This window comes from Sus scrofa, chromosome 15 (genome assembly GCF_054392235.1).
Source record: "Sus scrofa isolate SSC_HxYL_T2T_F1_AM1 chromosome 15, Sscrofa_HxYL_maternal_Yorkshire_Landrace_v2.0, whole genome shotgun sequence".
In the NCBI taxonomy this organism is placed as follows: Eukaryota; Metazoa; Chordata; class Mammalia; order Artiodactyla; family Suidae; genus Sus; species Sus scrofa.
In genome coordinates this window covers 45,793,482-45,808,401 of record NC_139397.1, presented here as the reverse complement: position 1 = coordinate 45,808,401, position 14,920 = coordinate 45,793,482, and the positions used below count along the sequence as shown (strand labels likewise).

The following is a 14,920-nucleotide window of genomic DNA, read 5'->3' as shown; positions in this document are numbered from 1 at the left end:
TTATTTATTTATATTATTTGGCCACAACTCTGACATGTGGAATTTCTTGGGCCAGGAATCAATCGAACCTGCACCACAGCAGTGGCAACATGGGATCTTTAACACACTGAGCCACCAGGGCACTCCTTTTTTTAAGGTTGGTTTTTATTTTTAGTAAATTGTATATGTAATTGGTTTCAAAGAGTCAAATGTCTCTTGTCTCATGCACACGAAATAAAAGGAAGAAAGGAAGGAAAGAAGGAAAGAAAGCTGTAGGAGGAGTTCCCATTGTGGCTCAGGGGAAATGAATCTGACTAGTATCCATTAAGGATACAGGTTCGATCCTTGGCCTTACTCCAAGGGTTAAAGATATGGTGTTGCTCTGAGCTGTGGTGCAGGTGGCAGATGCGGCTCGGATCTGGTGTCACTGTGGCTGTGGTGTAGGCTGGTGGCTACAGCTCCGATTTGACCCCTAGCCTGGGAACCTCCATATGCCGTGAGTGCAGCCCTAAAAAGACAAAATAAATTAAAAAAAAGAAAGAATGAAAGAAAGAAAGCTGTAGCCTGCCACCCCTACCCCCATTTCCTGTTTCTCAGAGGAACTCTCTGAACTGATTCTGAATAATATGCTGATGCTGCTACTTCTGGATTTTTCTGCTTGGGGCATTTTTATGGACTTCCCAGTGTGAAGATGAGGATATTATTCTTTCAGTCAGCCTCCCCTCCTCCCACTCTCCCACAGTGCTCATCTTCCTGCCCCACTTCTTTTTTTTTTTTTTTGTCTTTTTTGTCTTTTTTGTCCACCCCAGAGCACATGAAGTTTCCAGGTCAGGGATTAGATCCTAACCATAGTTGACCTAAGCCACAGCTGCGGCAACGTGGGATCCTTAACACACTGTGAGGGGTGGGGATTAAACCTGCATCCCACCGCTCCCAAGACTCCAACAATCCTGTTGTGCCACAGTGGGAACACCCTGCCCCATTTCTGGACGGTTCCGCTAAAGCCCTTTGGAGTCTGTACCGCCGCTGAGCGCTGTGTGACAGTGCGCTGGTCTTACCTTCCCCTTTGGTCTTCCTTAAAGTCAGTCTCACCCCCCTCACCCCACCCTGGTGTTGTAACTGCTACCCCCATGTGACGGATGGGGAACATGGGTCCCACTGCACCGCACGATGAGGTCCTGCCCCTGCTTCTCTTGGATCTCTGCCAAGTGAGGCATCCACCTGCCTTCCCGAAAGCACTGCTAGACTCTTCGGGCAACATGTGGCTTTGGTCTCCAGGGCCTCCTTTTTACTCTAAGGGGAGAGAAGACCTCCTTACACCTTCAAGTCACAATCCCTTGAGCTTACCTGGAAGGAGCCAAGGGCCAGTTCAAAGAACAGCTGGATCTCCAGGGCATCCTCCGGGGAGAAGGCGAAGATGATGTAGTGGATGCCGAAGAGGGGGATCAGCAGGAGGGTGGACTTGGCCAGACGCCTGGGGACACAGAGACAGGCTGCAGTCTCGGGGCCCCTGTACGTCCCACAGGCACACCCCCTGATTGCTGGAGGCTTGGCAGTAGTGTCACCACTGCTATTTTTTTTCTTTTTGGCCACCCCCACAGCATGTGGAAATTCCCAGACCAGGGATCCAACCTGCAGCACAGCAGCGACCTGAGCCACTGTAATGCAACACCAGATCCTTAATCCTTACCCCAGTGAACCACACGGGAACTCCCCCACTGCTTTTTTGTTTGTTTTTACTTTTATTTCAGAACATTTCCAACTCCCTGTACCCATTACCCAGATTCAATACTTATCAGTCTATGGCCAGTCCTAAAACTTTCTGACCCTGTCAGTAAAAATATGTGAACCCATGCCCAATAAGTAACTTTATTTATTTATAACTTACGTGCATGTATTACTACCACTCTGTGTCTAACACATTATTAGCAAAGCCAGAATTCCTATTTGTTTAATAATAAATAAATATCTAATTCTTCCCAGGTTAGGGTTGCCAAATTTAGCAAACAAAAATACAGGATGCCCAGTTCAATTTGAATTTCAGATAAACAATGGATAATTCTTTGGTGTGAGTACTAAAAAAACCTATTTGCTATTTATCCCAAATTGAAATGAAACTGAGCATCGTGTATTTTTTCTGGCAACTTTCTCATGGATCCCCAGCTCCACCCTACTTCGGAGCCCACTGCTCTAGAGATAGCCTGGGAAATCTGTCACCAAGAAATTCAGGCCTCAGGGAGTTCCCATCATGGACAGTGGAAACAAATCTGACTAAGAACCATGAGGTTGTGGGTTCAATGCCTGGCCTCGCTCAGTAGGTTAAGGATCCAGCGTTGCCATGAGCTGTGGTGTAGGTCGCAGACGTGGCTCGGATCTGGTGTTGCTGTGGCATAGGCCGGCGGTTACAGCTCCGATTAGACCCCTAGCCTGGGAACGTCCATACAGTCTCTGCCAGATTCTCAAGACTCAGAACATCACAGAGAAAGCCTCTGATTTGTCTTTAACATTTGTTATGGGCTGAACTGTGTCCCCTCCCCAAAACTTGTAAGCTGAAGCTCTAACCCCCAGTACCTCAGAATGTGTATGTTATTTGCAGAAAGAAACCATAAAGAGGTGATTAAGGTTTTTTGCTTTTTGCTTTTTTTTGGGGGGGGGGCCTGCATCTGGAGCATATGGATGTTCCCAGGCTAGGGGTTGAATCCAGCTGCAGCTGCCAGCCTACACCACAGCTCACAGCAACGCCAGATCCTTAACCCACATCCTCATGGATACTAGTCAGGTTCATAACCTGCTGAGCCACAACAGGAGCTCTTAAGAGGTGATTACGCCTAAATGAGGCCCTTAGGGTGGGACCTCAGTCCAATCAACTGGTCTCCTTATAAGAAGAGACACCAGGGTTGCACATGCACAGAGAAAAGGCTGTGTGAGCACCTAGCCAGAAGCAGGCTGTCTACAAGCCAAGGACAGAGGCTTCAGGAGAAAGCAAACCCACCAACACCTTCCCCTTAGACTTCTAGCCTCCAGAACTGTAAGTAAATAAATTTCTCTTATTGAAGCCAGCCAATCTGTGGTATTTTGTTGTGGCAGCCTGAGCAGACTAATACAGCATCTTTCTTGAACAGCTTAAAGAAAATCTGGTGAAAACTAAGGTCTGGTGAAAGCTGGAAAATGCACATACAGTCAACCCTTGTATCCCTGGGGACTGGTGCCAGGACCCTCCACAGATAACAAAACCTTTGCATGCTCAAGTCAATTCTATAAAATGGGGTAGAATTTGCATATAACCTATACACTTTTCTCCATATATTTTAAATCACCTAGGTTACTTATAATACCTCATACAATGTTGCCTTTGGATTTCTTTTTTCTTTTTTTTTTTTTTTTTTCCCCAGGGCTGTACTTTCAGCATATGGAAGTTCCCAGGTTAGGGCTGCTGGCCCACAGCTCATGGCCACACCGGCTCCTTAACCCAAGGATTAAAGCAAGGCCAGGGATGGAACCTGCATCCTCATGGAAACTAGTCAGGTTCATTTCTGCTGAGCCACAACAGGATGCCGCTGGATTTTTTTTTCAAATATTTTCAGTCTGCCATCCAGGGTTGGTCGAATCCTTGGATGCAAAACCCACAGCTAAGGAGGGCCGCTGTACAAAAAAAAAAATCTGAATTTGGGTCCCTGAGACCTACTTCTGACTCCCTAGCCTTGTCCCGAGATCCCCCTTCAGGGATCCTGCTTAGATTTCTTTTCTCTCTAACCCCAGGGCAGGTGTCACATGAACCCATTCCTCCTCCCCCTGATTCCACTGTAAACTCCCCAGGAAAAGGTTTTTCCTTTTCCTCCGTCTCCAACAGTGCCTAGCAGGAGCTGAGTAAACAGAAGATGCTCAGTAAATGCCTGCTGACTGAGCATGCCTGAGTCTTTGCCCTCTACTTACTTATAATGGTTCGCTTCATTTCCTCTTGCTTCTTGAGTTCTAAGTTTTCTCATCAGGATTCTTAGAATGTTTATAAAAAGGATGAAATTAATCTGTAAAACACAAGGCAGTGGGGCTAAAGGTGACTGATGTGCCTTCCCGCACTTCTCCTGGCCTGGCCCTGGCCCTGAGGGCAGAGAGGGCACTGCCGAACTCAGTAGGATGGCACAGCACTGGTTATGGGTTTAGTAAATGCAAATGAGATTTGCATTTTTTTTCTTTTTTCTTTTTTAGGCATATGGACATTCCCAGGCTAGGAGTCGAATTGGAGCTGCAGCTGCCGGCCTACACCACTGCCGGAACAATGCCAGACCTGAGCCGAATCTGTGCCCTATGCCCACAGCTTGTAGCAACACCAGATAATACCTAACCCACTGAGTGAAACCAGGGATGGAACCCACATCCTCATGGATACTAGTCGGGTTCTTAATCCACTGAGCCATGATGGGAACTGCCAAGATTTGCATTTTTAACAAGCTCCCAGGTGAAGATGCTGACTTAGGAAGAACCACTGCTTGCCTTCTTCTTCTTTTTTTTTTTTTTTTTGGCTGCAACCACAGCATGCAGAAGTTCCCGTGCCAGGGACTGAACTCTCATCACATTAGTGGCCTGAGCCACAGCAGTAACAACACCTGGTCCTTAACCTGCTGAGCCCCCAGGGAACTCTTTCTAGGAAGCCTTCTTGATTACCTCCTTTTCCTGACTCACTGTAGTAGGGATGATGCACTTGAAATATCTGAAAGGAGCCAAATGCGAGCATCTCTCTGTGTATCCACTAATTGCCAATTCAGTTCTTTCTTTTTCTCTTGTTTTCCTTTTTTGTCCACTCCAAGGCATATGGAGTTCCCAGGCCAGGGGTCAGATTCAAGCCACAGATGCAACCTAAGCTGCAGCAACGCCAGATCCTTAACCCACTGTGCCTGTCCCAACGCTCCCAAGTTAACACTGTTTCTCATTGCACCACAGTGGGAACTCCCTAACTTTCTTTTCTTTTTCTTTTTTTTTAATGGCTACACCTGTGGCAAATGTAAATTCCTGGACCAGAGATCAAATCTGAGCCGAAGCTTCAACCTGAACCATGTCTGTGGCAACACTGGATCCTTAACCCACCGTGCCACAGTGGGAACTCCTCAATTCTAACTTTCTAAAGGACAGGAACAACAGTCTTTCGGTGTCCTTTTGGTGTCCTCTCCCCCAGCCCCAGTGCCGGCAGCATTATGAAGTTGCCCAAATGGTGACCCCTTTCTTCCCCCCTCACTCACTAGCTCCAGAACCATGTTTTAGAAGCAGGGGTCAGTGGAACTGACCATTTGGGCACCTTCATTGTTCATATGAGTAGCCTGGGGCCTGGGGCCAATTGCCAAAAGACACAGGATTAGTGGCCTGTCTAGACCCCAAGCCCAGGGCCCCCACTTCAGGAACACTTCTCAGCTCACTGTTTGTGTGTCTTGCTTGGCTATGGGTGATGTAAACTAACAACTCTTTCATTTTATTTTACTTTTTGCCTTTGCGTTGTATTTAATTTTTCAAATTTTTATTTTTTAAACAATACAGTTTTATTGATTTTGATATTGAGTTTTACTCTTTTTTTTTTTTTTTTTTTTTTTTGGCTGTAGCATGCTGCAGCTTGATGTGAGATCTCAGTTCCCAGACCAGGCACTGAACCTAGGCTGTAGCAGTGAAAATGCCAAATCCTTGGAGTTGCCGTCGTGGCACAGTGGTTAACGGATCCGACTAGGAACCATGAGGTTGTGGGTTCAATCCCTGGCCTCGCTTGGTGGGTTAAGGATCTGATGTTGCCGTGAGCTTGCAGGTCACGGCTTGGATCCCGAGTTGCTGTGGCTCCGGCACAGGCCGGTGGCTACAGCTCCGACTAGACCCCTAGCCTGGGAACCTCAATATGCCGCGGGAGTGGCCTTAGAAAAGGCAAAAAGACAAAAAAAAAAAAAAAAAAAAAGAAAAAGAAAGAAAGAAAATGCCAAATCCTAACCACTAGGCCACCAGGGAACTCCCAAGTTGTATTAAATGTAAGAGGGAGCACTTGAACACAAAAGGGAAAATCTTTATTATCTCAAAAACGAGTGGTAAAGAGTGGAATTCTAGGCCCCATGATAGGCTGTTTGCAAGACATTTGCATCAGGAGTGTCCATCCAACATTCCTCAGGCACTAAAGAGACCAGAGTCTTAGAAATCAACCTGGACCCTAGGGTTCTTCCCAGGCTGGGCTGTCAAAATCCCGGAATTACAGCAAGGACACCACTCAACTAAGTGAGGAAACATCCTTCTGTAGGAATATCAGGCAGCGACAGCACATCAGTTGGTCAAATAATTTCACATGACATGGGAAAGCTCACATCTATTGCTAAGCAGAAAAAAAAAAAAAAAACTAGCACACAAAACTACATTACTCATTTTGAAAAAGAAAAGTATATGTGCTCAAAGAAAAGGACAGGAAGGAAAAGCACATGATCACAGTGTGCATCTAGGTGCTGATGGGTGATTTTATCCCCCTCCCCTTTTTTGTCTTTTTAGGGCCACACCTGCGGCATATGGAGGTTCCCAGGCTAGGGGTCCAATCGGAGCTACAGCTGCCGGCCTACATCACAGCCGGCAACACCACATCTGAGCATCATCTGTGGCCTATGCCCAGCTCAGGGCAACACCAGATCGCTGACCCAATAAGAGAGGCTAGAGATCGAACCTGCATCCTCATGGATACTAGTCGGGGTCGTTTCCACTGTGCCACAATGGGAACTCCCTTATTCCCTTTTTAAAAACACATTTTGGGAGTTTCCATGTAGCCTAACAGTTAAACATTTGGTGTTGTCACTGCTATTGCACAGGTTCAATCCTTGGCCCAAGAACTCCCACATGCCGCAGGTAGAGTCAAATAAATAAATACATTTTTTTACCTGAATTCTATTATTATTATTTTAGAAATGCCAATATGTTTTGATTTTACAGAAAAACAAGTATATTCTTAGTATAACATAGTTTATGATAGATAGAATCAATATTTTCTCATCATAGTATCAACTAATAAAAAATATTATAACATTACTTAAATGTGACAAGCTGATAAAAAACAACTTTTGGTCAATAACAGCAGGTTTCATATATTGTTCTCAGCATATTAAGATTGTAGTAGGAAAAAGCAGCTTAATATCCTTCATCATTGCTTAAGTTTCAATTTAGTCAGATTATAAAACACTATGATGAAGTTAGCATAATCAAAATTATAATCAAGTTATTTATTTATTACCATAAAATGACTTTGGGTAATAATGTCTTAGGGTAGCAAAAATAAAGTTTAGTGTAAAATACTAGCTACTTGGGAGTTCCCTGGTGGCAGAGTGGTTAGGATTTGGTGCTTTCACCACTGCAGCCTGGGTTCAATCCCTGGTCTGGGAACTGAGATCCCACATCAAGCTGCTGTACACCATGGCCAAAAAAATCCCCCCAAAGACACTAAAACTAAAACAGTACTAGCTGTGTCCCATGCTTTAAGTAAACTTTGCATTGCTATCCCAGCAGGTACTACATTTCTCAGAAGCCCCTCCCTTCCATGCTTCCAGACTCATGAATGGCCCTCACATTTTGCTATGACGAACCAGAAAAGGGAGAAGTCATTATGCTTTCCTGAGCTACTAAGTGGCCTAATGCTACTTGGATTTCTCTACAATTTCCAAACCTTCTATTGCAAGCTGAGACAGTAGGTAGGATCATGTAACTTTTTTTTTTTTTTCCTTTTTTTTGCTATGTTGTACAGCAGCTTCATGTGGGATTTCAATTCCCAGACCAGGGATTGAACCCAGACCAAAGCAGTCAAACTACTGAATCCTAACCACTAGACCACCAGTGAACTCCCAAAATTATATTATTTTAAAAAAAAAGGGAGTTCCTGTTGTGGTGCAGCAGAAATGAATCCACCTAGTATCCATGAGGATGCAGGTTTGATCCCTGGCCTTGCTCGAAGGATCTGGCATTGCTGAGCTGTGGTATAGGCCACAGATGCAGCTCAGATCCCGAGTTGCTATGGTGTAGGCCATCAGCTATAGCTCTGATTCTATCCCTAGCCTGGGAACCTCCATATGCAATGGGTGCAGCCCTAAAAAAAGAAAAAAAAAAGTTCCCATTGTGGTGCAATGGAGTTGGTGTCGTCTTGGCAGCGCTGGGACATAGGTTTGATCCCTGGCCTGACACGGTGAGTTAAGGATCCGCTGCAGCTGTGGCTTAGATCCCAACTGCGGCTTGGAATGATCCCTGGCCTAGGAACTCCATATGCTGAGGGCAGCCAAAAAAGAAAAAAAAAAAAAGTGGTTATACGCTGGCCCCCTCCTCTCAACAGGCCCCAGGAAGTGACCCTGTCTGCCTATGGAGGAAGGGGGTACTGTCCTGTCCCGCCCTCTCTCTGCTCCAGGAGGTACCCTTTCTGTCACCTGGTTCTGCAGCCTTGGCCTCCCTCTGAGCCTGCACACATCCCTCCAGCTGAGAGGCTGACTCCATGAGACGCCCCCAGGTGCCCCCATGTGTCTTCCTGCCTCTGCCCCCTTATTCTCATCCACATCCACAGGCTCAGCTACCAGGCTCCAGACCCCGACTGCAGAGCAGAATCACCCTGGAACTTAAAACCAATGCGAGCACCCAGGCCCCTCCTCAGGACAAGGAGAGCCCCAATCTCTGGTTACCAGTATTTTTATTTATTTATTTATTTATTTGGCCATACCTGCAGCATGTGGAAATTCTGGGGCCAGGGCTCGAACCTAGGCCACAGCTGTAACCAGAGCCACAGCAGTGAGAGCACTGGATCCTTAACCTGACGAACCACAAGGGAACTCTAGGCTATCCGTATTTTTTTTTTTTTTTTCCATTTTTGGCCACACCCCGGGCATATGGAAGTTTCTGGGCCAGGGACTGAATTCCAGCTGCATCTGTGGCCTCTGCCACAGCTGCAGCAGTACCCAATCCTTAACCCACTGCACCATAGCGGGAATTCCAGGCTATCAGTATTTTTAAAAAGTTCCTAGGTTGAGTACAGGCAGGGTAGAGACGCCCTGAGCTCCCCTGTCCATGAGTCCCTATATCGCTCCCCTGGGGGTCACCCCTCCACACTTCCCCATCACAGCACCACTAAGGCCCAAGACCACAGAGTCCCTTCGCTTTCCCCAGGTGCAGCCCTCTCCTGTGATCCCAGCTCAGTGAGTCTTCCCAGCTTAACAAGAGAATGACTACAAAAATGATCATGGGGAGTTCCCGTTGTGGTGCAGCGAAAACAAATCTGACTAGTATCCATGAAGACACAGGTTCCATCCCTGGCCTCACTCAGTGGGTTAAGGATCTGGCATGGCCGTGAGCGGTGGTGTAGGTTGCAGACACGGCTCAGATCCAGTGTTGCTGCGGTGTAGGCTGGCAGCTGTAGCTAGGATTCATCCCCTCAACTGGGAACCTCCATATGCCACATATGCGGCCCTAAGAAAAAAGAAAAAAAAAGTGTAAAAGGAAAGAAATCACGAGCCAAAGATCTGAACCAGTGAAGGTTCAGGCCAGAGCCAGCCAGTTACGGTAAGAACCCTGCTCGCAGCATGGCAGGGCAGCTGCTGCTCTTGGAAGGCATGTGTGAACTCCTGCCCCCTGCCTGCCTTACTCAGCTCCCAGGCAGCATTCTTGGTGGAAGGAACTTCCAGACCCTCTTACTGCTGACCAGCCTCTGGAAGCTCAGGTTTACCCTCCACACACCTGGAGGGAGCGATGTTACCCTGTCCCACCCCTATGCTCAGCAAGCCTGTGGCTGTTTCTGTCTCTCCCACCGAAGCCCAGCTCAGGGGAGGACGGCCACTTACCAGGATGGAGAGGATCACAGGCCCTCGAATGAGCCACCAGATGGATGCATTGGCATTGATGTCCCAGCACCTAGGGAAGGACAGGCAGGCATCAGTAGGCGTGGGGAGCCGGGCTGGCCACAAGAGACTCGTTTTCTAAGCTGCCCTTTGTGTGAAGGACCCACGTTATGGTCTGAACCTCTGAGGCTGTTAAGGCTGACCCTCCTCTGCTGCCCAGGAGCTCTGGTGGGGCCCAGGGAGCATCTGAGGAGCAGAAGCACCAACAGAATCCATCAGGGAGCATGATGACAAACTCCACTGCTAAGAGAGGCCAGGCAGGCGACATCAGGCAGTGAAGTGTCTGGGTGACAGCCATGTGACCTGGGGACCCAGGGACATCAGGCCAGGGGGGGAGGGTGTTCGGCAAACTGGAGAGTACGTGCTTGGTTTAAGGCGGCCACAACTCTGTCCAGCTGATTTTTGTGACAAGGGCACATGGGAAATGTTGATAGAACTTTCCATTTACTGTAGGGAAGCTGAAAATCCAGATTTTTTTTTTTTTTAAGTGAATTCATCCAATTAAAGGAACTATTTTGGACTGAAGTTGGAATGCAAGACATTTGTAAACGCCGATGCCCTGGTCCACTCACTAGCCCGGTTGTGTCATTGTGGCAAAGAGACACAGCCGCCTGCTCGGTCCCTCAGCCCCACATCCTCCCCTCGGCCTTCTTGCAGGCTGTCCTTCCACGAGCCACTCCCAGGAACCCCCCTGGGTCTACTCTGTCCCAGAGCCCAAAGCTTTAGAGGACAAGAATAAGTCTCCCTGTGCCCATAGGGGTTATAAGGATGCAGCTTCTGCTCACCAGCTCCTGGGCGTCAAACACCCCATGTCGGGAGGAGCAGGGCAGGGAGGGGCCAGGAGGAGGAAAAACTGGATTGGCCCTTAAAGCTTCCTCATGGATCGGTACCAGCCTGGAGTTTCACAGTTCCTGGCTGGCACCTGACCTAACCACAGAGCTGGCAGGGCCGGTGGGAGGGCCTGGGAGGATGCAGCCACAGTGGAGGCAGCTGAGCCCACCTGCAGACTCACACCAGGGAGAGTTGGGCACTCAGCAGCCCACATTCCCAAAAACCCGACCGTGGCCCCATGTCCGAGAAACAGGACTCGCCCAGCCAACACCAAAGAAGTCAGAAGAACTGGACAGTATAAAATAGACTCTTTTGGAGTTCCCGCTGTGGTGCAACGGGATTGGCAGCATCCTGGGAGCATTGGGGAGCAGGTTCAATCCCCAGCCAGCACAGTGGGTTAAGGATCCCACTTAGATGGCAACTGAAGCTCAGATCTGATCCCTGGCCCAGGAACTCCATATAACTCAGGGTGGCCAAAAAGAAAAAAAGAAAAAGACTCTCGTTCCTTCTCTGTGCAAAAGCTTACCCAACATCTTCCAGGAAGTGCCTGGTGATAGCCCACGAAGCGACAAAAATGGCTGGGGAACCTGAAGATTAAAAATAAGGGGGTTGAGGGGAAGGAGAGAGAGGACTCACTTTTCAATATCCTTAAGAGAAAAAGGACCACCAGTGATTCCAGTCCATGGAGCGAACAGGTGCCAAAGTTTGGTTTCCATGGAAACCCCCTTGCCATCCTGGGTAAATGTGTAGCCTCATGCTCCAAGGGTGCCAAGGATTCCCTGGGAACTGGGACAGGATCAGAGTGATCCTGAAGGCTGCTTGAGGGCTGGGGTCTACTGGGAGTTTGGGGCCAGACTCCGGAGGACTTCTGTGGGGAAGAAGGCAAGAGTCAAGACCTCCTGGGCAGGCCCAGTGAGCCTGTGGAGGCCATGTGGGAAAGGGTGCCCCTTTCCCAAACTGGAATATTGTGGGACACAAGGCCATAGGAAAACTGTTTTGTTCAAATACTGGCTTATTAAGAGCTTGGTCATTCAACTGGTAATGTAAGCTATCGAAATCATATAAATGAAAATACATTTTGGGAGTTCCCTGGTGGATCAGTGGGTTAAGGATCCAGCATTGTCACTGCTGTGGTTCAGGTTGCTGCTGTGGCTCGGGTTCAGTCCCTGGCCTGGGAACCTCCATGCCAGAGGCACAGCCAAAAAAAAAAAAAAAAAAAATGGGGGGACTAGAGAATGGAAAGTACCCAGGAATTTTAAAGATAAAAACACAAGAACATTTCCTGACTTCTGGTTAAACATGGCAAATTGAACCTATAGATTTATCTCTGTTTCTCACTGAAATCCCTCCAAAATGATAATAAAGAAATTAAAAATTCGGAGTTCCCCTGCAGCAGGTTGAAGATCTAGCATTGTCTCTGCAGCAGCTCAGGTCACTACTGAGGCATGGGTTTGATCTCTGGCCCTTTGCAGTAGGTTAAGGATCCGGCATTACTCCAGCTGCGGCTCAAATTGAGTCCCTGGCCCAGGAACTTCCATATGCTGTGGGCACAGCAAAAACAATTAAAAATAAAATTAAAAAAATAAAAAGAGACCGGATCCAGGGGGCAGAGCCTCCTTGTCTGCCTGCTTGCATCTCTCACAAGCGTCCTATCTTAATAAATCTACTTCTTGCCTATCAAAAAGTAAAAATAAATTAAAATGCTATAAGCCCATAAGCATAACGAATGGGAAAGAAGGGTACAGTGGATAAGAGATGTCAACACACTTGGGAACCCAGAAGCTGGCCAAGGAGCAGTGACTGATGTCCCAGAGCAGAGAGGTCTGAAACACAAACTCCTTCCCTACTGCTGGGTGGATGCCCATGCCCTGGGCTGGGGGTCCCTGGGACCCCAGCAGATAGGAGAGGGGGTGGGACTGGAACAGTAGAAAGGTTTGAAGTCTGAAGAGGAGGCAGATATCACTCCAGGGGGCCAGTAGGACCCTCCCACCGCCAAACAGTTAGTTGTTCTTCACTGACAGAAGTTCATTCTCTGGAGAAACTGAGCCAAGGGGAATCAGGTCTCTGGCCCAGCAGAGGGTGGGAGGGGTTCTCAGCTGAGCACAGGGATAAAGTGAGAGTATATGCTGGTGCTGCCTGTGAAGCAGTCTCTCTCACCACAAGTGGCTATGGAGCTCTTGATACGTGGCTGTTCTTACATGGGTTGTGCTAAAAGTGCAAGACAGCAGATTCTGAATATATAGCATGAATAAAAGAATGTAAAATATATTATTAACAATTTCTTTTCTTTTTTGGCCACCCCACGGCATATGGAGTTCTCAGGCCAGGGATCAGATCTGAGCTGCAGTTGTGACCTATGCAGCAGCAATGCTGGATCCTTAACCCACTGTGCCGGGTGGGGATCGAACGTGTGTCCTGGTGCTGCAGAGATGCCACTGATCTCATCGTGCCACAGCGGGAACTTCTATTAACATTTTTAAGGATTTCCCATCAAGACTCGACGGTAACGAACCTGATTGGTATCCATGTGGATTTGGGTTTGACCCTGGCCTTGCTCAGTGGGTTAAGGATCCGGTGTTGCTGCGGCTTGTGGTGTAGGTCAAAGACTTGGCTTGGATCTAGCATTGCTGTGGTTTGGGCGGGAACTTTCATATGCTGTGGGTGCAGCCCTAAAAAGACAAAAAAAATGTATACACTGAAGTGCTAATATTTTGGTTATATTAGGTTAAATAAAATCTATTATTGGAGTTCCCTTGTGGTGCAGCAGGTTAAGGATCTAGGGTTGTCACTGCGACAGTTTGGGTCACTGCCGTGGTATAGGTTCGATCCCTGGCCTGGGAAATTTTGTGTGTCATAGGCGCAGTCAAAAATATATGTATGTGTGTGTGTGTGTGTGTGTGTGTGTGTGTATACATATTACTAATTAGTGAAAAAATTAATTTCTTTTTACTGTGTTTACTGTGGATACTAGAAAATGTTGTTACATATGCAACAGAGTCTCTTTCTAATGGACATGAGGGCTTCCCCTCACCCCCCACTGGTAAGAGCCCCCCCTCCCCAAGGCTGCTCAGTTTTCAGACCTCGAGCAGCTAGGATTCCTTCCAGCTCCAACCTTCCAACCCCACCCCAGGCAGGGATGAAAGGATTCTTCTCTGGGGGAACCAAACAGCCCCAGACAAAGGGCCTATAGATAGCAATGCTGAGGAACCCCCAACACTGCAGCCACTTCCAGCCCAGTCTCCCTTGAGAGACATGTCCCCTGCTCCCCTGCAAACACACACACAGAGGGCCTTCTGAAGTGACTCACTCTTAAATATGAGCCGTCAAGGTCGCCGACGTCTGAGGAAAGCTGATTACATAAAAGACAAGGACCAAAACAACCAGAGAAAAGGAACTTGGAGGAAACAGACTATACAAGCTGTAGGAGGAACTTGAACAAAACAATCCCAAGAAATAGCGTCAGAGAGATTAGAGAGATGACTGCCTCTGAAAGACACAAACAGGATGCCGAAAACAGGGAGCATTCGGAAAAGAAGGAAGAGGGCTTGGAAACCGAATATATGATAATCAAGATTGAAAAAATTCCATAGATGGGTTAGAAGATAGGAATTGCCCAGAAAGCAGAACACAAAGTGTGGCATGAAAAGTAGGAGGAAAGAAATGAGCAAATTAGAGGTCGATTCCAGGATGTGTACCATCTGATTAAAAGTTCAAAAGAGAAAATAAAAACCAGAGGGAAGGAAATGATCAAACAGATAGTGTAAGAACATTGTCCAAGAAATGAAGGATGCGTGTTTCCAGATGAAAGGACCTCTACAAACCAGCAGAAAGGATGAAAACAAACTCACTCAGGGCCACATCCCTGAATTTCAAAATGCAGAGGACAGGAGTTCCTGTCGTGGCGCAGTGGTTAACGAATCCGACTAGGAACCATGAGGTTGTGCGTTCGGTCCCTGCCCTTGCTCAGTGGGTTAAGGATCCGGTGTTGCCGTGAGCTGTGATGTAGGTTGCAGACGCGGCTCGGATCCCGCGTTGCTGTGGCTCTGGTGTAGGCCGGTGGCTACAGCTCCAATTAGACCCCTAACCTGGGAACCTCCATACGCCACGGGAGTGGCCCAAGAAATAGCAAAAAGACAAAAAAAAAAAAAATGCAGAGGACAGAAAGAAGGTTCTGCAGCTTACAAGAGAGGTGAGTAAAAAGGCTTGGGAAATAGAATGGCATGGCATGTCCCGTAACACCA

At 47.6% G+C, this 14,920-nt stretch overlaps 1 protein-coding gene across 8 annotated transcripts in view; it reads right to left on the bottom strand.

The window, feature by feature from the left end:
• SCTR (secretin receptor) overlaps positions 1-14,920 on the bottom strand; it is an 80,209-nt gene that overhangs the window by 9,381 nt on the left and 55,908 nt on the right. For 5 of the 8 annotated variants that reach the window (XR_014828804.1, XM_084998154.1, XM_084998156.1 and 2 more), the window contains 4 exon segments: positions 11,206-11,266; positions 9,792-9,861; positions 3,913-4,004; positions 1,327-1,453 (listed from right to left, as the gene is read on the bottom strand). Coding sequence is in view for 5 of the 8 variants with exons in the window: in XM_084998154.1 (XP_084854280.1) it covers positions 1,327-1,453; positions 3,913-4,004; positions 9,792-9,861; positions 11,206-11,266 (350 nt within the window). In the remaining 3 variants the exon portion in view is untranslated. 8 annotated transcript variants of the gene reach the window in all.